The sequence below is a fragment of the Taeniopygia guttata genome, chromosome 3, assembly GCF_048771995.1.
Source record: "Taeniopygia guttata chromosome 3, bTaeGut7.mat, whole genome shotgun sequence".
In the NCBI taxonomy this organism is placed as follows: Eukaryota; Metazoa; Chordata; class Aves; order Passeriformes; family Estrildidae; genus Taeniopygia; species Taeniopygia guttata.
Window position 1 is genome coordinate 63,288,996 of NC_133027.1, and position 25,834 is coordinate 63,314,829.

The 25,834-nt window shown below is 39.2% G+C and overlaps 2 protein-coding genes across 4 annotated transcripts in view; both read right to left on the reverse strand.

Annotated features, from left to right (window-relative positions):
* VTA1 (vesicle trafficking 1) overlaps positions 1 to 16,641 on the reverse strand; it is a 37,476-nt gene extending 20,835 nt beyond the window's left edge. Inside the window, exons 1-3 of one of the 3 annotated variants that reach the window (XM_002197932.6) lie at positions 16,353 to 16,641; positions 3,378 to 3,472; positions 216 to 343 (exon numbers count right to left, since the gene is read on the reverse strand). In XM_002197932.6, the coding sequence (XP_002197968.4) occupies positions 216 to 343; positions 3,378 to 3,472; positions 16,353 to 16,626 (497 nt within the window). In that variant the 5' untranslated portion in view covers positions 16,627 to 16,641. The other 2 variants (XM_030268106.4, XM_030268107.4) reach the window with 2 other exon arrangements.
* A 2,854-nt stretch (positions 16,642 to 19,495) lies between these two features.
* GJE1 (gap junction protein epsilon 1) lies at positions 19,496 to 23,402 on the reverse strand. Its single transcript, XM_072927005.1, has 3 exons — positions 23,013 to 23,402; positions 22,243 to 22,309; positions 19,496 to 21,845 (listed from the first exon to the last, which is right to left on the reverse strand). The coding sequence occupies exons 1-3, from the start codon at positions 23,384 to 23,386 to the stop codon at positions 21,450 to 21,452; spliced, it is 837 nt and encodes a 278-aa protein (XP_072783106.1). The 5' UTR covers positions 23,387 to 23,402; the 3' UTR covers positions 19,496 to 21,449.
* Between the last annotated feature and the right edge of the window lie 2,432 nt (positions 23,403 to 25,834).

Consider the following 25,834-nt stretch of genomic DNA (forward strand, 5'->3'; position numbering starts at 1 on the left):
GCTTGCCAGTATGTATACCACTCCCTAAGGAACACAAGGAGGAGGATACCAGTTAATGTGTGAAGTTAGAGACCTAAAAGTAGTAACAAATTGAGTTTTCCAGAAGAGAAAAGAATGTATTAAAGCCTGATTCTTGCTTCCATTCAAATTAGAGTTTGGATATTCACATTCCCTGAGCAGTATCTTCAGATAAGAAAAAAAAAAAATTCACCTACTTATGAAATTGCCCAGCTCTGTCTTCATTGTCTGCATACAAAAACATTTTCAAGGCATAATTCTCCACATGAGCAGAGCCAACAATTTCCTGAGTAATTGCTTCATTATCACCAAATTGCTTTTTCATCTGAAAAATGTTGGAAAAATACATTAATTACTTTATTAGACCTTAGCAATTCTGCAAACACAATAAGAACCTGCTGATTTAAACAAAGTCAAGTAAAATTTAAAAAGAAACAACTTACACTTTGTTTTACAAATCTGCAGCTTCTAACATAACAAATGCTAAAAGCAGCATGTGAAAGAGACTGCACATTCTTTTGGAGACAGAAATATTACGAATAAGTAGCCCTGAATCTTTGGTCAAAAAATGCTTAGAAAAACCACCAACACCCCAACATTTTCTTCCCCAAAGTTAAAAATAAACACAACTACAATGCTGTGGAGGAACAGCTACAGATATTTTTCACCTTAGTATCTGAAAGACCCGGCACCCTGAAGCCTGTGTCAAGATGAAACACAGTTCAACTGGTAATGCATGCTTTATAAAGGTGCTGTAGATCTGAGCCATCATATATCTCTTTTCTTGTAAGGTTATTTCACTGCAGTTCATTATATCTTTCAAAGTATCTGAGCCCTACCTCAACCGGTCTAGTGACCTATGGATTTACTGGAATTTTCAGTGTAAGCAGAGTATTTCAATTCAAAGAACGCTTTTCAAAAATATTAGAGTACCAGAAATCTCAGGTTTCCTAATGAAAATCAGTAAAGCAAACAACCCTCTAACAGTTACAACAGGTGGATTTACAGCTTCTGAATAGGCTTACTGTTTGCACATAAGGAAATCTCAGGTTATCCTTAGAGAACAAAAACAGGAACACTGCATGATACTAACCTGCAGCCTTTATTTTGCCAAAAGATTTAAAAACAATCTCTGAATGGCAGTTATTTTTTCACTGTGCGTGCAAAGAAAATTTTAATCATGCAGGCAGCATTTCCATATTTTTTAGATTGCTGCCAACTTTCTAAGACATAGAATGTTGCCAGAAAAGTTACTTCACTTCAGTAATTAAACATAAGTTTTCCAAATAGAATCTTAAATTTAAAGGCTTTAATCAAACTACTATATGTGGTTTTGAAAAAGTATTTGTTTTATGAAGCGTAATTTTCTTGTGAAACTACAAAAATTCATGTGTTCAAATGAAACACTCAGACACTGAAGCTAACTCAGGAAGAAAACTGCATACACATATATTTTCCTAACCTATCTGTATACCTCACACTCAGAAAAGAACTGATTACTATACTTGACCTGATGTTTGATTATTTCAAACACACAACTGACACTGGTACTTACACTTCTAAAAGTACTAAAGTTAACCAAGCTGTTTAATGTTGAAATTATCCTTCACACAATCTGTGATTCAATACAGCAGTACTGGTGTTTTAAACGTTGACACAAAACTTCAACCTAAAACTCAAGGCATTTAGGCTTAAGCTTAAAAAAAATTAAACCGCACCCCTCTGCGCCCCCTGGTGGTTACGGGCAGACTCGAAACAGCAGCTCCTAAATTACAGCAGGGGTCCAACTTTTCCATAGACCCCAGCTTCCTAGCCCATAAACTCCAACCTCCTGGCTCCAAAACTGCGCTGTTAGACTTGACTAGGAGTCCTCTCTCCATCCTTCAACCACCCGGATACATAGAATAATCTTCAATACCTGTGCATGAGTTGTCACACAGACAATCTTACCAGTAACCAAAGGTTAAACTATAGATGTTTGCTGCTGTTTTAGTCATTTCAGTTTCGAAACAGAAGGGGTAACTGAATGCTGCAGATTAACTTCTGCAGTACCACAAGTAACCCAGCAAATCCCAACATTTCTTAGGAAATGAAGAGCAAAATCCTTTTGAGTTTTAATCTCACCTCTGCTGCTATCTGTCTCTTCCTTTGAACACATAACCTAGTCCTATTAAAGACATCAAAATCCAATGAAATAACACACCAAGAAATCACTGTACACTGAATTTTCCATTGCAAAAAATCAGTGATAAAAAAGCAAGAAACACAAGTTAAGAAAAAAAAAAAAAAGACAAATGGTTCATATTTCATTTTTTTTCCAAGGACTCACAGAATGGTTTGGATTAGAAAAGACCTTAAGGGTCATCTAATTCCAACTCCCCTGCTGAGAGCAGGGATGCCATTCACTAGAAGAGGTTGCTCAGGACCTATCCAACCTGGCCTGGAATACTTCTGTGGGCGAGTGATCCATCTTTCGTAACTGAAAGATGGGTCTTTCAAACTGAAACTCTTATACTAGTTCCACACAAACTCCTCAGGCACTGCTAGACTTTGGATGGAATCAGCAATACTGAACAAAAAAAGAACTGCTAATTCATTTTTCAACACTATTTTCTACTTCCAAATGAGCACTTAGACCTCAGAATCAACAAACCTCTTCCTTTGAGAATGCTGAAAACTACAGGGTATGAACATAAACAGCTCCTGGAACTTAAACTGACCATCTGTACCACAACTTTACCTTTCTTTGTTTAACTCTTTTATTTAAGGCTTTTTAATAGTATCAGATCCATTTGGAAGAGCGTGGCATAGCTATCCCTTACCCACACAGATCAGACTGTGCTCACAACAATTTATAAAATAAAATCTCCAATCTGTAACACAGGATACAATCACAAGTATCTTTATCTGTTGAAGAATATTTTTAAAATCTCCCTGGTACAACAGTTTAGGTTAGAGATTCCAAAAGCATCCATGGACTAAGTTATTAAGTCCTACAGCAGTGAAAAAAACTAGACTTCAAGGAATCAAAGGCAAATAAATTTAAAAAAGTCTTCAGAACACCTGCATTAACTTAATAATAAATTGATTTGTCATGGGAATATGTATAAATAAAGCATTGCAATTTATGCTGTCTACACAAAATCTTATGGCAAAATTTGAATTATATTTGTGCATGTATACACGCATAGAGCTTCATCCCTTCCAATCCTTCTGCAATTTATTACATACAACTGAGGCTCATGCAGTATGCTTGCATGCAGAATAGCTGCAGAGAAGAGACAGTATTTCCAGAAACTAAAATAAAAATTATATTAGTATCATGATTATTTTTGAGGAAAGCAATAAATTCTACTTACAGCTTCCAATTGATCCATAAGTTTGGATAAAAATTTACGGCATTCTGGCGTTTTACTATCAATCTTCATCCCTGTCTGCATTGCATACAAACGACCTTGAAATGATACAAAACACACAAAAAAACCACTGAAAAGTCATTATCTAAGGCAGAACCCTTAAGCAAACAATGCAATGCCCCCCAACAAGCCTGAAAGACAAACTCATGATTTAACCATATACTGACTCCAGTACTAGTGAGCAGTGGCAGCTAAATGTAAGGTTTGGCCTTGCAGAGACACTAGGAGATAGTTTTGGGAGATTTATGTTTTATTTTTCCCCAATGACTATTCCTACTCATTTTAAAGTGATGTTTGTGTCACTGTTTTGCAATATCAAGTGCTTTTATAAACTACCACCACCTTTACTTGCAACTCACCCAAATACGAACTTCAAATTGATTTGAGAGAGCGCACAGATATAAATGGAACTTCATCTAGCAGGAGGCATTTATCCTTTAAACAGTTGAACAAATGGTATTAAGCACCTGCTGTCTCCATGTATATGCATACATAGCATCAAAACACTCAAGACACAAACCTGATCTTTACATCAGGCAAGACATTCTTTATCGAACTTCCCCTCCGAGTTGCCAGTTTTTAGTAAGATCTTGAACATGAATGATTAACATCTTCTGATTAAAAATTATCTTTTTACCACCAAAAAACTGTGAGTTTTAGATTTGCACATGGCAGAACATTATAGGCTTTATAAAACTGTGGGCAAATGTAAGCAAGCATTATTTGCTAGGATTAACACACACCAAGAAGGGAAAATAGCCAGAAACATACAGTAATCAAATGCAGAACATTTATCACAAAAAAATACTCCTCTAACTCTCACTTCTGACTCTCAAGGGAGTCCTACAAAACACTTTCAAATCCAGAGTTTAAGAATCAAAAGCTGTAACTCCACCAAATATTGTCATGAGATAGCTATTATGGAATACCCCATGTCCTTCTTGCAGGACACAGAGTTCTGCAAGCAATCATAACTTGCCTCACAGCTTTAGAATCTCGTTCCTCCCAAGCACCTCTTCATACACTAGAGAATCTTTTCCCTTCAAATTACCTCAGTAAACATGAATATAACACAACTGCTATCACATTGCACTTACCCTGATGCTTGCTGCAGAAGAAAACATACTACACTCAAAAGCTTGTCTGCCTTTTCCATCTATTAGGACTTTGTCTCATAAGATTCGATCTCTTTCTACAAAGCTTAGATTCTGCTGGTGAGTGCCATAATTTAACTAATTTTTCTGGATTTTTAAAGTTTTATTTCCTATTTTACATACAACTGAGTGTTCAAACCAGACTAAGCATACATACGTTATTTGGGACCGCAAAGCTCACTTATTTTTGAATGTTAAAGCTGCTGGGCTGCCTAACCATTTAAAGACGTTCTCCCTGAAAAATAAAATACTTGTGCTCTCCAGGGCCTCTCTATTTTTACTATTACAATATATAGAAGGATCTAGCATCTTCATATTCAAGTTTTCAGTAAAGAACACCCAAGTGGAAATCCTGAACAAGACTAAAGGAATTAGTAAAAACTTAAGAACAACTAGAATGCTTGAAGAATTTCTAGGTAGGTTTCATCAAGTGACAACATTACTATTAAGTTAATTAAGCCCACCAGTTTATCTTCAGGATGATGACATGCTAATGTTAAACATTACAAAACTAGCACATGTAAGGTTGAAATTAGATTTCAAAGACAGTCAAACACAGAGAGAGAAAGAATTGTATCTAAGGTACTAAAATTAATATGAAAAGCAATCATCAATTAAAATACCATCATTACACAACAAGGAACTAATTCACAGTATTCAATTAAATTGATTTTTAAGTACATACTTGATTGTCAGCTCTCTTGAACCTACTTCAGGGTATAATTTAACAATATAAAACAAGAATTAATGTAAGGTTGTTAAACCTATCAGCCATCTAGATCACTTATTTCTTTTTGATGGATGCCAAGATTAGATATTTTCAGAGGCAAATAAATTAATTTTAGACTGATATGCATTAGGGTGACAAATTCAAAATACATTTGTTCATTATGGGATATAGATTTATCTTACTTGCTGAAGTATTCATCTTCAGATCTCGCCCATAACTCATTTACATAAAAATAACTCTGTTTCCATATAAATGGATCTCGAAAATGTCTTTAGCCTTTTATCAGTTTAAACATTAAAATATATTCTATGTTCTAACTATTACTCTTGTGTTATCTGCATGTGGGTTTTTCCACTCTCAATGCAGATACATCCATTCAAATCGCAAAAGCCAGATAATTTTTCCTTCACTAATATCCAAAGGGGTGTATTTACAGGACTGAGACATCTGTACACTTTGTATAAAGCCCTGAAAAAACACTTCTCTCCCCTCTTAGGATTTCAGTGGATTAAAAAGACTTTAAGACTCCTTCAGGCACTCCAATGAACAAATGCAGAACAACTCTTGAACACAGAGAAATCACATGTCAGAGAACAACAGTCAGAGAAACAAGAAAAATGTTTTTCTTGTCTATATATAACTTTACACTGTGGGTGACACCAAGAAATCTTCTACACCAACACCTTCCTCCTAACAAAAGATTCTAGGACCAAGGTACCCAAGGCTCATTAGGTTGTTAAAAATCAAATAGTATTATCCAAAGCACAGACTGCCAAGAAAGAGTGAAGGTGCTCTCGCAGCAGCAGCTCTAAGATACCAGGAACAGAGACATCCTAGAGACAGACTATTAATGTGACCTAAGATCAAATGTGTTCCACCTGTCACAGCAATTATATTGGTGTACCACACAACAGACCACAGTAGACAGTTACACATGCAGCCTTCAAGTCCCACTTTGTATCACTGCCTATAGAAATTGTTAAAATTTCCTGAAAGATCCTATTAACTAGCAAAAGGTCAAAGCACACTTAAGTTACCAAATAAGAGATTCAACTGTGATTTTAAAAGCTTTTGAAGTCTGCAATTTTTGCATGCTCACTTCTTCACATACATTTACATGTCTGAAAGAAGAACTAACCTGGTGCAGACACATGCCTCTGATGAGGCTGTCGTTCCTATAAAGGCAAAAGCTACTCCTTTTTTTGTCAAGTGGTCATCAAGAAAGAGCACAATGTCCGTGAAAACAACTATTGACAAAGCATCACCACCTAGTAGCATTTAGAGCCAAAAAAGTCTTGACTCAGATATTATTGATAAAACACTGATAAAACTTGATTGCAATGAAAGATGAGGCAACCCTCAGGTCAGGAAATGCAAAGCAGACACCACCAGTCAAAATCTCCACAAACATCCATTTCAGTTGATGAACTGAAGAAACAGAAGAAAAGTACCCTCTACCAGTTTGAATCTCATCTCAGTGACACACAGAATGTTAAATATGTTTAGGTACACTTACTACTTTACTCAGAGCTGCTCTAGTCAGAAGTTGGACTTTGGGATTGAAAACTCCTATCATTAAACTTACAAAGCAAACAGAAGGTGGAATACTTGAAAAAATGAAAGAATTAGGGATTTCTAGGAAAAGAAAAAAATTATGAAGAGGAAGAAATAAATTGGTATTTATCTTGAAAGGCAATACTGAAATAAATATAATAACCTTTTAATGGTTTGAAATTATCTGTATGAAGAGCAATATGGGAGTGAATCTGAAAGCAGTAAGCAATCCTTTGCCTTACTGCTGACGACAGGAAAAAGCATCTACTAGTTATACTTTTTCCATTTTTGAGTATTACTATATTCAAAAGGAAAAAAATTTAATCTATTTCCAAATGCAAGGTCTTCCACATTTGTGCCTGCTGTTATCTTCTCTGCTCTAATTTTTAAATGTCCCAAGTATTCTACAAGAAGACTATCTGTAAGACTATTTTGATACTACCACCTTTGCCAGTTAAGGTGCTCTCTTGCATATCTTTTGTGTGTGCTTGATCACACAAGTATTACTTATTGTAAAGATACATGATTGTTAACTGAAAAATATGTTTTCATGTAGTGAAGGAAATCTATTAATGTCCCTTACCTGCCTAACTTGCAGCAAACGGGCAAATGCACCTAATTACTAAATTTTCAGCAGCAAGAGCAAAACATACCTTTCCTTTGTTAATATCATCAGTCAAATTTTAAACTAGCAATTAATGGTCAAAGAACTGTCCTCCATGTTTATGTTGACAAGTAATCTCAGTAGCAAATAACTCATGAGTGAGAGGTCAAAAGTTTACCGCCTCCAAGATCTCCATTAAGAAAGTCAACAGGGACAGGAGTTCAGTTGCCCCCTTTCTCCACATCTAAAAGAAAACAAATTATTTACATTCCATGAAATACAGCTGTTCTTGTTTCTGCAATATTGCAAGAGCAATGGACAGTATTATTACTATGCTTGCTAAATCACAAAACTTTTACTTTAATGGAAGTGGATCAATTTCTAGTAAGTGTAAAGTGATCTCCTGAACAATACAGATGCCACGAAAGAAATCCTCAAAATGTTATTTATTACAAATGCACTGCTTTACCTTATAGAATACCACACTTGAAAGACCATTTTACATCAAAATAATTTTAGCTTTCTCTTCAGAACTTCTCTATATATTGAACAAAATGTTTAAAGTGCATGTTCCTAATGACCAGTGACACATGGCTAAAACTAAAGAACTTGACTTACAGGAGGCGTTTGTTTAGGAACTTCTAATAAAAGAAAATCCTCTGTGAAGAGCCAAGCTTCTGGAAATGTTGATGTAAAAGAAAACTAAACCCATACAATGTAGCTGCAAAAATTTTCATGTTTTAAAGGCTAAATTTGTATGAAGAATGTAAACAATCTTGGAATTAAGTGACCTGTATTTCTTATCTCTCTTCACTATTTATGATTAAGATCTGGAATATCTGGGAACAAACAGATGAATTAAGTTATTCCTCCTTTTTGTTTTATGCACCCAGTTTTATAACAGATACAACTGGTTTTTGCCCCTCTCTATTCAAACTAAGTAGCAAAAAAGACTTTTATGTGGCCAACAAAGTAGTACTGTATGTGCAGAAGTTAAAGTACTAAGGAGGTAAAGGAGGCTACAGAGAGCTAATGTTTAAATATTAAATAACATCAGAAGCAGAGCTAAAGTCACTTGTAATTTTGCACACAAAGACACAACTGTTTTGCCAATTATTAACTAAGAGAGTTTGCTCAGAGTTTGTAGACAGGACATTTATCTTCAAAATCATAAAGACTTGGCAAGTAATCATTCTCACAAAAATGATTTGCCAAGACAACTACAAAATATACATCTTGATTTGCTGCCCTTAATCTTTGTTCAGTAAATACTAAGTGTGGGTGTGCTGGCTGGAATTATACAGTGAGTTTTACAGAAACTGCTCTGCCTTTATGTCACGTAATACCATGTTATTTTTCCTTTGCTAATACACAGCACAATTTCAGAGCAAGTATTTTGTCTCTAGTATGTGCCAGACATTCATTGCTCATACTCAGAAAGTTACTCCAGATTTATGTTTGGATAACAACTGAAACTCCCCTCGCTCCCATTTTAAACTAACTTTGTGCCAAGTAAAAAATACTGGAGAACAAAAGTTCCAGCCAACAAGCATGCACAATAGATTGATTCTCTATCTTCTAAATTCTGTCCTACTACCCATCTTTCTTTTTCCTGGTCTAACAGGATCAAAAGATTATACTTTTTCCTGTGTGTATTTAATTTGCTAGCATAGAAAATAAATTATTAGCAACTGAAATATTTTTGACATTTGAGAGTAAAAAATTGACATAAAATAGTAACAAATAACATTGCAATAAATTTTAGCAATATTCTGATTAAGGGATAAAAGCTTTACCAGGCCATAATTTATTACTCATTCATATTCTACATCCCTTTGTCAAACCACTGACAGAAAAACACTTGTTAAATGCTTGGTACAGGAAGTCAACAGCTGGAATACAAATGTGGGACGCAAAGGCCACAAAGACATTAAACTGAATTCTACTTGAATCCAAAACTAATTGGAAAGATTTTTATATAAAAATGAATTACTCTTGCTCTCATAAACATGAATGTGTCATAAATATATTTCTATATGGCTAAGTCCAAGCTGCCTGAATTCACAGATTCCAGAGGAACAAAATTAATTTCAAACACTTATTTTCAAGTAGAATTAACTTAGGGAAATTTGTAATAAAAAGAAAATATAATGCAAAAGCGGGGGAAACGAAGACTACAAAAAATATAGTTAAGAAACTCAACAGAAGATAGACCCTCTTCTCCTCCCAGATTCTTCTATAGTATTCTAAATGAAGAAAATGAGTGGGTAACAGTATAGTAGGTTACATGCTAGACAAATTTTATTAAGTCAAAACTATCTCAACTGCCTCTTAAAACTCCTGATGTTGAAGTAACTCCCCTTACGATTCACTAACTATAATAACAGCAAATTATAGACATGCTAAATAGGTGAAACAGAATTTCCAATGACAAACACAACTGGTAACTATTAAGGTTAGATGACAAAACAAATAGTAATACCTATTATGAATCTCAGGAAATGATTGTATTCTACACTACCACACTTCAGTCTGGTTTAAGACTTATTTTGGTCTTGTAAAATTTGAGTGAGAGCATATAAGCTTTTCTACAATATTTAAACTACTCATATTTTTAAAAGCTGGTCTCTACAGTTAAATAAAGAAAATAAAATATTTCCAATTAAAACAGAAGAACTACATTAAATAGGATTTATAGCAATTGAGATCTCTAGAATGTGAATAGAAGGCAGCTACTCTGGATTAGTTGTGGTCAAGTCATGAGGCTAAAACAGCTTTTAGTGATTAGAGCACACATCTGAAACACCCTCTTGTTTAGTTTAAACTGGAAGAAGCCTATTTCATGTCTTTAAACTGCTCTGTGAGGTGAACCAAAGCACCCCTGGTGACCACGAGATAAGCTTCCAAAGTGTACTCCTGACCGTATGGGCTACCAACATCCCCAGCTGAATTAGGAGAAGTGCTGCCAGCAGGTTGAGGTAAGCGTTCTTTCTCTTCCACTCAGCACTGGTGTGGCACACCTGCAGCCCAGGGCTCCCCGTACAAGACATGGGAAGGGCCACAAGGCTGATGAAAAGCTAGGGACATGTCGCACCAGGAAAGGCAGAGAGTTCAAACTGTTTAAATCTTGAAAAGCAAAGGATCAGAGGGCTTTAACACCATGTGTAAATACCTGACTGAGAGGAGGGTGACAGTGGGGAATGAAGACAAAGCCAGACTCTTCTCAGTGGTGTCCAGTGACAGGACGAGAGGCAATGGCTCAAAATGAAATACAAGAAATCCTATTTAAAAATAAGAAAAATATTCTACTGTCTGCGTAACCACGTGTTGGAACAGGTTGCTCTCAGCAGTCATGGAGTCGCCATCCCTGGGGATGTTCAAAAGCTGCCTGCACATAATCCTGACCAACCTGCCCCAGTGATTATGCTCAGAGCAGGGCAATGCACAAGATGATGTATAAAATCCTCCAACCTCAGCAATTTTGTGATTCTGCAAATCAGAATGTTGATGTTGATGCATCCTTTCTTCAAAGGCAGCAGCAAACCTCAGGCAGGAAAAGACAGTTGTTAATTCTACTTCCAGAGGTTCAAGTTGAGTAAATATACAGCAAAAAATGGTGAATTGTATGGTGGAAAAATGCACCTTAGTATATTTACACTATACAAGTGAAATTTAGGAGTTCAACACAAATACATACAACTCAGAAAAGGTTTCACCCTCTGAAGTACACTTGTTCTCTATGTTCTCATTCCTATCTCTGTTACAACAGATTATTTTAAAAATATTACCTATGTAATCAAAGCAAAGCTGTTTTGGGCTTTGCTTTGATTACATAGGTAATCATCTTAAGTTAATATCATCTTAATTTAAGCTAATATCATCTTAATTTTTGCCACTACCTACAGTCTGCTTCAAGGATTGTGGGGTTTATACAATTATCTTTGTTATTTCTACCCCTCTTTTGGTAGGAATGTCTCCACGGGCAAAGCAGTTTTAAGAGCACAGTCTTCCCCAGTTACAAATCTTTGAAATAATCAGAGCAAACAAACAGACTGAAAGCAGAAAAAAAATAGGAAGCAAAGGGGAATGTATAAATTGAGAAAAATTTTTAGCTTATACTCATAGCAGAATCAAAACAAGTATCACAGTATACTATGAAATTGGTGTTTACTTAAATATCCAACTTAAACATATTAACTTACCCTGAGTAAAGAACAGATTAAATCTATTCTTCTGTATGCAAGCTCTAATAAAAACCTTTAAAACATCTGTTGTATTAGTAGCCCACAAAAAAGTTTTCTGCCACCAGCAATATGAGAATATGGAAAATGTACTTTTACAAATGGACTATATAAAACTAGTACAAAAGATGAATATTTAAACTAGAAAGCTCAGATATTTGGTCATATTAGCTATGGAATTCTACAAGTACATTTTTTTAGGTAGTTCAATTCCACAATGTCCCAATATAAATGAGGTCACTAAGTATGTCCTGAATCTCTCCAAATACAGCAAATACCAGTTACTTTCAATTTTATTAATATTTCTTAATTACATGCATCTTCAAAATTAATAATTCCGAATGCACCAAGATACATTAAAAATTGAATAATTTAAAAGCTCAATTAAAATATTTGACCATTATTAGTAATTTCCATCAAGAAGGACTAATTGGATTGGCAAAGGATAAGACTTGGTAAAAAATAATGGTATTTCAGTTGTAAAATTGCACAGTAACTATATTTCTCGAAATTTTTAGTCTGGCCATGAACTTCACAGTCCTCTTTTTTCATAATGATGATACTAAAAAACTCTTATAATTTGTATGCAGAGAGAAGCTTGTTTCACAGGTGTCTGACTACACTTGAAAGTGACAAGCCAGTCACATTTAACAGATGGCTATTTCTGTTAAAAGCTGAATGATTTTTGGTTCAAGAGGTTGTCAACTAGTTGTGGAATAAAAGCTGCCTCTTGCTTTTCTCTCTCACTTGATCTACAAAACCAAGAGTATGGAAAAGTACATACAAGAGTATGGAAGCATTTCTCTGATGCTTTTCCATCTCAAGAATTAAAAACTGAGTATTTTTTTCATGCCTCTTTTATACAGATCATACCTACTGATCTTACATTATTGTTTTCTGATGTTTAGTAGACTGTAAAGCAAAAATCACCACACTTTGCTTTTTGAAAGTTACTAGAAACATTATTTCTCACATGAATTAATTGACTATCCAAACACTGTTCATGAATCCTCAGTCCTTCTCTGGCAACTCATTGGCATTCTCTCAATACTTTTGAATTAGAACATCGATGTTCAGTAAGTACAGACTACCCCTTATCTTAGCAAAGAGATTAACAATGCAAATAGAAGGTTGAAACAAGAGTCATTAAGGAAAATCTTGCTTTTAATTCTAAACTTGAAGTTTTTGGAAGATAGAGTTACCTCTCAAACCTTGCAATTTGTAAAATGAAAAATAAACAACTCATCAGTGCAACTTCTTATGCCAAAGCTGGAGACACGATTTCTTCAGTTATTACAGGCCAGAGATTTTTTTATCAGAGCCTGCCTCCTTGTGTCTGCAAAATAACATCTCAAAGTAGTCAAACAGTTAGATTCCAGTAAATTTTTAACATAAGGAAGTTAAGAATGAAGAATAAAGGATTACACAGGATTACCAGCAATTAACCAGTTTTTCAATTTTTGCAATGTGGAAGTACCACAACAAGAAGTGTTGTGTTACAGTGTACAAGAACACAAATGTTCAACATTTTACTTGTCATGTGGAAAATTATGTGGCACTTGAAAAAGACAAATAATCCCTGCTGTAGCTATTTATATTGTGTAAAACAGATTAATGTTAATTAAATTAGTTTCTGTAAATCAACATACGCCAGCAATAGAAAAAACTGGAGTCCTGTCTTTGCCCCCAGCCACTGTGTCTTGTTCCTTTTCTTTGTCTGTGTGGGAACACAGCTGTTTAAGCAGCAGTGAGTTGGCCTGGCTGAAAAATAACTTATTATTGTCCTTCATCATACAATTACATCAACATTCGCTTCTTAAGCAGTCTAGGGTTGGGAATGAGAGACCAGATAAGGACTACAGTATTTTCTTTAGGTGCTAGCTAATTTATGCTAGCTAATGTTCAAAATGTACTACAACACAAGAGGAAAAAAAAGGCAAATAAATAATGTAACTGTCACATAAATGCCCAGCTTTAAGAGTACACCTACAGCACCTATGATGAGAGACAAAAACATTAACAAGAACATTAAGTAGTTTCTCTGAAAATTTTATTGCTAAGCTATAGAAAGCAATATTTTATGCTGCAAACACATCTTGCCAGAGATCACTTGCTTAATTTGTGTCACAGGTCTTATTATTAGACATATAAAAATGAAATTTAACAAAAATTAAGATAAATCAAAACCTAGCATACATATGCCCATACTGCAAATTACTGTGCCATGGCAACATTAAAAATATTGTGACTGAACCTTTTTCCTGAGTATGAACCACTTACGGCAACATTCCAAAGCTATAAACACATCACTGCTTAGACTGATGGTTACATCCACTAGCTAACCAAAGATTCCCTCACAGAGTGGCTGCGTAAGCAGCTTCGTGATGGAGCACTAAGTCTTCAACACAGGGTGCACTCTGCTGTGCCTCACCAGCCCCCTGGTCCTGGGACATGCAGGGTGCCAGGCAAGTGCCTGCAGATGAGCCTGGTGGGGAAACACCAGCACAGAGAACACAGTAAGTTTTCTAGCACACACAGAGTTTTTTCCTCACTCTGCTCCTTCCACACAATACATTATATAAAATGTACAGAGCTCCTCTGAAACCCATTTCAAAGGCTCCACAAAGAGATGCTCACATTTTTCAGTGAAGCATCTAATGGGAAGCGCTGCTTTAACCCTACATAAATCTGCATGGCTTTCAAAACATTATCTGAAAGGAATCCTGAAATCTTTCTGTATACCCTGCTCTACACTTCTAAAAATCTATCTTTTTAGTAAAGCTTTCATTATTCATAGCATGCTAGGAGTATATACAGTATATTTTTTTTTACAGTAGCAATATTAATAATTAATACTTTGGGATTCCATGTAATTCTGCCAAATCCATGATGTTAAAAATTAATGTTTCATAAACCTTACTTTTGCTTCAAAGCCAGAACTAAATGAAGAAAAAAACAACTACAGAACACGAGTACTGCATTTCTGTCAATCCAGACAAACTCATCCAACATGGGAGGAAATAAGTGTCATCAGTGGAATACTGGTGAAAACAAATTCTTCTCCTTTGTGTATTTAAAAAATCAAAGGATCGGAGCAAGACCTAAGTAGAAAAAGCGGTGTCAATGCCTTTTACTTTATGTAATACTGTAATTAAACAGATACCTCTAGAATATAGTCTTTACTATATTCAGTATTGAACCAGATGTGTTCAAGTAGCCGTATGAAAAAAAAAAAAAAAATCAGACTACTTAGGACAAACAAGGCAAATTTACAGAAAATTGTAATTATCCAACACAGGCTTTTTTTTTCCCTCTACACTAAGTTTCAGAATGTAAAGAGATCGCACACTGAAACATTTCTGGTTTAGAAGAGACTTATATTTTATCACCTACACTAATGCATGTCTTTCTTTTGTATAGCCAGACAATGCACTACAGCTAACAGAAAAATCCAAAGAAATAATGAAAAATGAAATAAATTCCAGTGCAACTTGACCTAGCTGGTGCTTCCTGCCACACACAGCGTCACCTGTCCTGTGTTTTCCCAGTAGAGCGAGTACAACTGAGAACACCCCGTGTTCTAATATGTGGCTACCTCACCTTCCTGGTTGCACTTTTCCACATTAGCACACTATTCCTGTGTAACACAGAAAATGTAAAATTATTCTTGTCACTCAGACAGCAGTTTTTTCAGAGCTATCTGAAACCTGAATTTCACTAATTCATTCCTGTACAATAAGATCACCTTACGAGGAAAAACTTCTAGTTCTACAGCTATTTTTTATTTAATTCCTCTTGAAGACAAAACCAAGTAAACCCCTCAAATGACCTCGTATCTCAATAAAAATACCAACGCTGTGATGACCAATCTTCCTTCCCGTTAAGGGTGGGTTAGCAAAAACATAAACATATGTTTCTGGTGATCTGCTAGTCTTAGACCCCTTTACAAGTGAGGCTTAACTGTAACAGGAATTTCAGAGTAACAGCAAGCTTAATTCACTACACAAAGTCTTTTAAAAAGGCTCACAGTCCATGCTGACAACCATTAGCTTAGAAACCACATCAGCTTGAAAAATTTACATATGAATTTGCAAGTTTTGCAGTAAAGTTTTGCTGTGTTCATTTCAGCGAAAGAGCACAAAAAAAGCAAACCACTCCCTCTGAGAACTCCGAGAAAGTGACAAAGCCTCACCGGCAAGAAAATGAAAGCTTCTATCAGCACTAAAGAGTCTCACTCAAAATACTTATTCAGGGTTACACATGACAGAAGGGAGGTATTTTCAGGAGAACAAAAACTCTGAGGAACTTGTTGAGTGTTCTTTCCTGCCGTACTGGTTAGGATGTCCCATCAGGACCACTGTACGCGGTGCCGTACCAGCAGGCGGCCGGGCAGCCGGAACCGGAGCTGGCCGCCAGAGGCAGAACGCCGCAGGCACGGAGGGGTGGAAAGGCGGGCGGGGCCGCGGCGGCAGCCCAAGCACGCCGCGACCACCGCGCACCGCCCAGAGGTGGGGCCTTCCCCCGCCCCGCGCACCCACGGGCATTCCGGGCGGGCAGGGGAGGAGCGCTCCGCCCGGTGCAGCGGCGGCCGGGCCGGGCCCGGCGGGACGGCGCCGCGGCCGCCTCCTCACTCACAGTAGTACGCCACCACGGGCTCGCGCTTGTCCAGCTCCTGCGCGGTCCGCAGATGGTGCTGGATGCTCTTGAGCTGCGGCGGCAGCGGGGGCAGCGCCGGGACCGCCATGGCACGGGCGGTAGCGGGCGGCGGCGCGCGGGTCTCGTTCCCGGGGCTGGCGCGCGCTGCTTCCGCTTCCGGCGCGGGCGCCGTGGGCGGGCGGGCGGCGGGGCGCGGGGAGCGCCCCCTGCCGGCCAGGAGGGGGCGGACGGGGCTGCCCGTCCGTCTGTCCATTCGTCCGTCTGTCCATTCGTCCGTCTGTCCATTCGTCCGTCTGTCCGTTCGTCCGTCTGTCTGCGGGGACCTACAGCCTCAAACACCATCTTCGCGGCCCCTTAGTGCTTGAAACGCGCCCTACAGCAGCCGTGAGGAAGGGCTGGAGACTTGGGGGCGGTCGGGGCCGCTCCCTGGCTCAGCGGTGGAAGGGCAGCCTGGCTCCGGCTGCCAGGGCTCAGCAGTGATGCCCTCCCCGTCCCTTCTGCCTCCCTTCCTCTGGCAGGACAACCCAGAGAGCTGTGCAGACCTGGCCTGTGCAGGCACACCTGCAAGTAAAATCCCTTCTCAGATTGAAACTTCTTCCTACTGGGCTGCGCCAAGGCTTGCTAGGGCCCATGAGGCCCTTGGTGGCTGAGCTGTACTTTTACTTCTGGGCCTCTGCCCTGCATCTCCAAAAACTCTTGTCTGCAAAAATCGGATTAGTTACCTGGTATGCAGCGAGCCAATAAATACACACTCGAGAGAGATACTGATTGTTCATTTCAAAGTGGTGTGAACCTGCGTGTTTGGGGGTATTCCATAAATCAAGCACCCCAACTATCAGCACTTTACTATTTATACATTTTAGCAAACAAAGGCTGCTTTGTTTTTTAATAAGAGAACAATAGTTCTCTTATTAGTTTTCTGTATTGTGTTAGTTAATGATTCTCTTGCTTCTTCTGCTAATTAGTGAGCATGTTAGGCTTTCTCATTTGAGTCACTGGGTTTCTTGGGTCACCGGTCCACGAGTTGGTGGTCAGGATTTCCCCCTGCCAGAATTACCTTTTACCCAGTCAGCGCTGATTGCAGCACAGTACAGCCGAGTGGCCGTATTAGTTTCTTCCTTATTTTGTGAGTTCTGCCAAACGGCCCTGTGGCCTGTAAATTCTGCATTCCTTGTGTCAATTACCGGTGGGCATCCTTCTACCCAAGCTTTGTTAACCTCCCCCAGGGTCTGAGATGGATGAAGGATGTCAAGCTCTAAACCTGGCAAACAATGTAAATCTGGTAAACAAGGCAATTCTACTACCAAGTGATTTGTTTTTCTAACACTTGGACGTCGGTTACAGCTTGCTTGTTAGCTGCTGTCTGTTTTCACAGATTAAATCTCCCTTGATTAAGCTTGAAAGTATTCAAAGATTAAACATCAAAGAAAATCCTTTCTTAAGAAAATGTAAATTTTTCCGCATTTTGCAATACTACCATGGCCTGGCTAATAGGACTGGGCTGCTTCCTGGCGGCTATCAGAAAGTCTGTCAGCCCTGGAACATGCATCTCATAGGATCACCACTTCCCAGATTACTTTTTCTCAGAGGAACCACCAGGGATTTCTGGTTTTGCAGAGAGGGGATAAGTACAGCACAAGAAATATGAACTGTTGAAGCAAAATGGTTTCAAATGGATCTCACAATTTGCAATGTAAATTATTTTAGTGTCTTATTACCTCATTCTGATGGCATAGTTAAAACTATTTTTACATTTCTTTTAGGTAGCCCTTTTGCCAAACCTCTTCTTGATCTCAAAGCCTCTGTTTGCAAAGGAAAAGAATGTCAGTGCTCCAGGGCATAAGGAAGGGTGCATGTTGGAGGGAGGCACAGTGTAGCAGAGGTGGCTGCATTGTTTCACATGGGAGTGTGCCAGAAAGGGAACAGAAGGGAAATGATGTTTGATCAGAAAAGAGGAATCCATGAAAGGAATAGAACAAGGAGTGGTTACAGGACTGGGATGCTGTGGTGCTATACTAGAAGCTGGTAGGAAGGTATAGCTGGCCCAGAGCAGCTATACCTTTGATGTAAATGCAATCATGTCACAATTACAGCTCTTTGTTAAGTGAGAAAGAAAATGGTCATGATGTCTGACTAGAGACAAAACTGACTGCAAACACATGAGCTGGGGATTGCTTTGACGTGCTATCTGTGAAAATTAGGTGCCTAGAGTATGGTGGAAAACAATGAAAAAGTCAAAGAAGCACTTACAGTGTGAACCTGATGTAAGCAACAAAAATACTTCCTCAGTGTTCTGGGAGACAGGACTTCATGTTCACTGCGTAAAGAAATAGAATTGAATCAAAGTATCCCCAACTGTATTATAAATTTCTTTTTAATGGCAAAAACAACAAAAAAAGGCCTTATGATCGTCTCAAATACTTGTTAAGCCTTTGAGCAAAAATCAGCTCAATACTGAGAAATGCATGAAGGCATATCAATCTCAGAGGGAGTAAGAGTGGAAGGAAGCTGATAGAAAACAATGTAAATGATGAAAGTGGTGGGAGTTTGGAAGACTAAGCAAAAGGAAAGTTTATAGACACTTGAGAATACTTGAGAATGAGCGCCAGGAAAACAAATGGCAAATATAGGAAATAGAAGTGTTGACATCCACGGGGAAATGATTTCTTTACATGGACATAGTATCTCCATCAACATGTTCCAGAAACTAATGGCAGAATCAGGCATAGAAAAACATTTGCACTAAAAGGCAATAATGCACTTTTTTTTTAAAATTAAAGACTGAGGAATTTAACAATTTTAATTCCACAGGAAATGCAGGGGGGGGGGGGGAAATCAGTGTATCTGATTTGGAAGAAAGATAATTTTTAATATATTCCAGAATTTGACCACAAAGAGAAAGGCCATGGTGGTGAGTAACCCAGCTCCTAAAGCACTCCAGGGATCCTCAGACAGTCCCATGCCAGTACTTGTTCTTCAAGGCTCTTGATGGTAACAAGGACTTAAAGAACTCCCGAGGGCTTGTGGGTTTTGGCACTCTTCTGACCCTTCTGAAGTGTTTGGAAATTTACAGAAGAACAACAAGCAATGACATATTAAGCACCAGGGAAATGCTGACAAGGTTGTGATTAAGTTATTTATTATTATACAAATAACTGATGAAGTGGGATTCTAAGTGTACCATTGGTAACAACTGTACCTAGCACATGAAAGTAAATTATTTTTCTTAGTAGTTCTATATACTGTATGTTTTTATAAATAATTTTTTTACCTGAGATTACAAGTTTCAATTGGAAAGAATAATTCCAGATGTATATTGACATGTACAGTGAAAACTTAAACATGTGTCAACCAAAGAACATGGCATATTATGCAAACAAGAAGTTAGCACAGTGATTTTTATTTCACTTGCAATGCTTGCAAATATCAAATAATTAGTTTAATATTACATAAATCTGGTATCTTTGACTGGACATTTAAGATAACATATAACTTATTTCCATAGGGAAAAAATAATATCAATGCTTTACTATAGCAAATGTATTTAAATACATGGTCTTGTTCTTGATCAGCATATTTAAAAAAACAACACATCTAGTTGAAGCACACTTTGTTTTAAATGGCACAGATTCAATCAAATCCAAGACACCTAAAACTTGCTATTCCATTTATTTAGCAGGTTTACTTTTGTGGGTGAGAATTACAAGGCTATGATAATTCAACTGTGTTTGGGACTTATTAACTATAACACTTAATGGTAAAACAGTTGGTAAGAATTTTTCCAGAATTTTCTAAATATTTCTGAAATTACCCAAATTTTGTTATCAGGATCTCAGCTTTTTATGTTTGAAAAACAGATGGAAAATGATTGATTGGTATTATAGCTATTTGTACATATTTTATACAGGAAACTACCTCCTCCTTTCTGATTCTGAAATCTATTTTCTTTCCCTTATTTCACTTCAGCACAAGGAAATCACTTCCTAATCTAATGTATTTATTAGACCTTAAGAAGAAGCTGTTGCACAAAAAAAAAATCTGATGCCTATAGTTTAAGACCTACCCTAACCCAATACACTTACTGCATAGAATAATTATAATATGCAGAATTCTTTTTAAACTGTTATTCCAGCATCTTACTATTGTTATTCCAACTGTTATTTCAGTCAGAGCAAGAAAAAGTTAGATGTGATACAAACAGCAGAAAATTCTGTGGGCCCAATTCTGCAGTCACACACAAGCAAAATGCATTGAAATCAAATCATGATTGGGCCTAGGAAATGCTTTCTCCAAGATTTTTGACACTTTGAAGACGCTTATGCAAAATTGTTAAAATGCCCTTTTCCTCCTTCAAAATGTGATCAATACTAAATTGGTAAAAATCTTCTCCATGGTGAGCCAAAACATAATGAGGCGTTGCAGTCAGCGCAATGAATACCATACTACTATCTCACTTTTAAAAGGAGATTCTGAGCCAGCAGGTTACAGCAGCTGAGCCTCTGCAAAGTAAGCTGAATGGATATGTTGTTACCACAGCCTGACCAAGAGTCTGCCCCTGGGGGCTGAGTTGCAGGCTGCATCTCTGGCACTTCTTGGGAAGATGCTTGAATGCTTGCTGGTACCCAGAGAGTATCCACTATTATTGTTCAAGTCTCAAGCCATAAGAACATGTAAAAAAAATTGCAATAATTTTTCCTAGAAGGGCAATGGCCTTATTAACTCAGATGGCATGTGTTCAGAAAAGCTGCAAATAGAAGTATGTTTATAAATAACCATCTTCCTCACACACAGACACTCCTCTGGAGGCAGAACTATCATAGGTGGCAGGTCATGAAAATATACTGCTCTTGGAGATCTTAGTGCCTTTGACCTTGACATGGAAACAAAGATTATTTTCATGTGTGCAAGGTTTTAGATGAGGAGTCTATGTCAAGTGACTATTCTGTCTCAGTAATCAGGAGTGTGGTTCTCTTCTGCGGCACTGCATAGAGGACAGGAGATGTTTTTCTGCTGTGGTTTGAAATCATTGTTACAAAACTGCAGGTGGACAGAGCAGTAAATGAGTGTGAGTTGACATCACTGAGTTTTTAAGAAACCTAGCCTTCTACATGAGATCTCAAAAATTTCAGCAACACACAAGATCACTGTAATCACAGTAAATGTGTACATTGCAATAAGAAAGATTGTCTTTTCAAAGTGTTCTGGCACCATACATCGGGTAATGTTAAACTTTTTATCCAGTGCTCCCACATCACACATGTAGATTGCATTCACTTTGAAACTAAAGAGCTGAATCTGAAGCCAAAAGGCCACAACTTCAAGGACAATCCTTAAGAAAACAGAGAAAATATAAAAACCAGTGTAGGATGACTTTTGGAGAATATCTTCTTGTTTGATGCTCTTACAAGCAGCATAAAGGTGAAAAATTGCTCCAGGTACCAGTACAATCACCAGCTGTAATGCCCAGAATACCTAAAATGTAGCAGAAATGTACCTGTCAGCTCATTTACAATTGCTTTGGAACAACTAATACACATGCATATCATAACATTTTGCAAGTCTGTTTTTAATATATATCAAATGTATAAAAGCTTAGATGACAATAAAGGTAAAAAGCAGTGATGTTTTGATTTGGAAAGTTTAGTTGGGTTCTGAAACATGAGTATCATTTTGGAAGGACAGGAAACACAGCTCCGTATTTGGTCACAGTTAAAGGGACATTAAAAAGAAAATATTAATGAAAAAAAGCTAGTGATCATTAGCCTAGTCAGTTAGTACTTATATGGAACAATTATGCTTTAGTTTTTGCAGTTTACTTGCTTCACACTGGATTTTTGCCATGAAAAAAATAACAGAAAAAGATAATTACCTGAGGAGTTATAGGTCTGAACTGGTTGTAGCAGAAAAGATTAACCTCTCTCTTGTCTGGGTCACAGCTGAAATGCAAGGCCTCATTTCCATAAACAGCAAAGCCCAAAACACCAAGGAAAAACATTCGAATTGAGCCAAAAAAAAGAGTGTGGAATTGTCCAATTACTGTTGGCGGCCTGAGCTGCAAATCAGAGGGTTCATTCGACATAAAAAACCAAAAATGAACAGTGTTATTGTTGGAGGTCTACTTGCTGTTTTTCATTATCCAGAATATTTATTTTATTCTACTTGCTTTAAAGAAGACAGTGTGCCTATGAAGGGTGCAGTAGCTCTCTAATAAAATAATATTCTTACAACACTTTATTGTTCCTACTAACTTTACGTAAACGTTAATTTCTCTAGCACTTGCCAGTTCATTTGTTTCAGTGCCTTTATCTGTATTCCACTGCTGCAGAAGGCGCCAGACGGAGCTGAGCGCTTCGACCCAAACTCTATTCGTTTTGCTGTTGTAGTGATTCATTCACATAGCGTCAGGCGATGGCAAAGCACGGACCGCCGTGCCACCATCAAACCTAACCATGCTTAGAGCCGTACTTATTCCCGCAAATTAAAGTTCAGCTTCCCCAAAGAGGCAACTGTCTCCCCGCCCCGGCCGCCCGCCCCGCCGTGCCCGGGCCGGGAGCGCAGGCGGCCGGGGGGCCCCGCCGGCCCGAGCGGGGTTTGGGGCCGAACCCAACCGAGCCAGGGGGTCGCGCCCCGCGTACTCACACATCCCTCCGAGAAGCTCCGGATGTAGTTGGGGGACATGGCTGGGGAAGGTGCCCTGTGTGGGCGGCGGTGGCCGGAGCCGGAGCCCGCCCTGGCCCCGACCCCGACCCCGACCCCGGCCACGGCTCGCTCCGCCTTTTGTCCCCGGGCGGGCCCCCGCGCTCGGGCCGGCAGCGGGCGCAGCAAAAGCGGGGCCGGCCGGCGCCCGCCGATAATCCCCGGGCAGCACCGTCAGCAGCGCCTGCCGGCACCGCCGCCCGCTGCGCACCTGCCCCTGCCCCGCTGGCCCACGCCGGCCTTCGCCGCCCCGGGTACCCGCTGTACCGACCATCACCCGCGCCCGGCCCGGAGCCGCGCCGCGCCCCGGCCCCCATCCCCGTCCCGGTTGGGGCCCTGGCGCAGCGCGCTCGGGGCTGCCGCCGGCGGGAAGAGACGGGACCCGGCTAGCTGGAGCGTCTAGAGCTTATCAACTTTATAACTTAAAGTCCCATAAAGATGCAGCAGGACTTGGAACTGTAGATCCACGATTCTGAATTCAAATAAACAGAAATTGAATGAAAAGAAATAATATTACCCACTTCACAATTGCTATAAATAGGTTAATGGCAATAATTGCTACTAATAATTTGCCAGCGTACTCAGTATGCAGAGTTGAAGCAGCTGCAGAAGAGCTGTGCATGCGAGTCCATGCACGCGACAGACACTCCTGCTGGTAAACTGCCGCAAGGAAGTACTTCAACTCAGTGGTTTGAACCCAGTGGGAGTTCTGGGAGGAGATGGAGAGTGGAAGGATGGAGATAGGAAACCAGTAAAAGGGAAATGCTCATTTGTCATTCACTCAGTGATATGCAGTAGTCTATTTGGCATGCACAGGAAAGTGAAATCAGGTCACCAAACCCAGAGAGGGGTAGTTATTCTTTTGCCTCTAAACTCAAAAGAGAGCCTCCAAAAGAGAGCCTCCCTTGTAACTGGCTGCAGCACGACTTCAAGCTGATGTATCAAAAAGCATTGTTTCCTGTGAGAGGTGTCCCTGGGGAAAGCAGTTCAGGAATGCCCTGGGAGACTGCAATTGTTTAAGGCAGGGCATTTTCCCACAGCTCACTGCTCCCTCATGTAAATGAGTGTATGTCCATAATTTGTTGTAGTTTCCTCAGTTCCAGAAAGTTCTCTGTTTTCAGTTCCCCCATTGGTTCCCTCAGAAAGCCATTCCTTCTCTTCTCCCTCATTGGTCCTGTTCATGTCGCCCTATCCCTGCTCCTCCCCTGAACCTTTCCGTTATTGGGCAGTTAATACCTTAACCACGTCTATCTTTCCCCAGTTGAATACCTTGGTCCCTCCTTCCCCAGTTTCTCTTGTAGCCTTCTCTTTCATGTGAGGTTGTTTCCGTGTTCCTAGTTTCCCGTTCTTAGCTGCTCCTTCACAGGGTCTTTGGCATACAAAGCAAAGATTGCCATGTATTCCTTTGCTAGTACTTCTGGAGAGACTTTTTCATTTAGACACCACAATTTTCCATTTTTCTCGCTTGTTGACCTGTCATTCATTAGGAGATCTTTCACAATGAAATTTGCAGCAACAGATTTCATTGGAGAAGCAAACTGGTCTGGAGCCAACATAGAAATAAGACCCAAAGAGAACAAGGGAGTTAGAAGCTGTTCTGGTACATCAGCATTCAAACTTGTACTAAGAGGCTGAAAGATCTGTGCAAGCTGTACTTCTTTATTTGAAAATATGCCATGTATACAGTGAACAGCTTGTTTTGCCCCTTTTTGCTTTCTGATGCAAAATCGGAATTAGTGTTGATCTTATGTGTGATTCTATCTTGTGATCCATCTTTCTGAAAATCTGTATGGCCACCTCAGCTACTGTATCATCTTCCATCCTAAGGCGCTGCAGTAGAGACTCATAGGTCTCTGCAGAGTGGAACGAGGTAGGATGTGTATAGGACAGAACCTTGAGAAGTTCAAGTCCTGCATGAATAGCAATATCAGAACTTACACCCTTCTCTTCATCATCAGCTGTCCCCTCTGTGGATTTATTCATTAGTTTTGCTAGTGCACAAATGGCTTCTGAGTCAATATGTACAGCGGCAATTCTTTCCAAAAGAAATATGACCATTTTCAGAAAAGGATTTGTTGGCTGCTTAGGATTTGCAAGTTTCCGGGCTATCTCCCTCATGCAGAAATTTGCCTGTTTACAAGAACATGTAGGGCTAATTAACAGTTCAAGCTGGGACCGAAGTTTCTCATCATCACCCAAAACTTGACTGAATTTCTCCTGTGCTTTTCCAGGATCTGGAAGGTTTTTTGCTACACTTTGGGACATTCAGCAGATCTGCGGAACCATCACGTGGAGCAGACCTCTCCTGGGATTAACCACGGAGGAACTGGCACCACGTTTTAATCTTCTGAGAGGAGATGGTGACCTGACTTCCCCGCGTGAATTAACACCGGACACCAGTGGAGCCCTAGAGAGAGTCGCTGATGCCCTGAAGTCCTGCCAAGCCCACCATGTGGACAGGTCCTTCCCCTTGAACGTCTGTATATTAGAGCGCACCTGGAAGAGCAATGGCCACGCTGCTGACACCAGCCCAGGCGATACCATCTTAAGGCACCCCAGAGCGCTTGGATTGCTGCCACCGTGCTCATCATCTTTCTGTGGTGTTAAGCAATGGAAGGATGGCTTGTTCCAGAGCCCAAAGAAAACATCTGGATCACACTTGCAAAGGCCCTCAAACAGGATAACTTCTGCATGGCCATGGGCAGTGTGGAGGACCTACTTTATACATGTCTTGTGGGAGTCCCCCTGTCACAAGGGGACCACCC

What these genes read in the sequence shown, in the direction of transcription:
- GJE1 (XM_072927005.1), bottom strand. Translation starts at nt 23,386, where the DNA reads ATGGGGGCCGGGGCGCGGCGCGGCTCCGGGCCGGGCGCGGGTGATGGT. An exon ending in GGAGCTTCTCGGAGGGATGT is followed by an intron (nt 22,310 to 23,012) that starts GTGAGTACGCGG and finishes CTTGCATTTCAG; the next exon opens with CTGTGACCCAGACAAGAGAG. An exon ending in TCAGACCTATAACTCCTCAG is followed by an intron (nt 21,846 to 22,242) that starts GTAATTATCTTT and finishes GCTACATTTTAG; the next exon opens with GTATTCTGGGCATTACAGCT.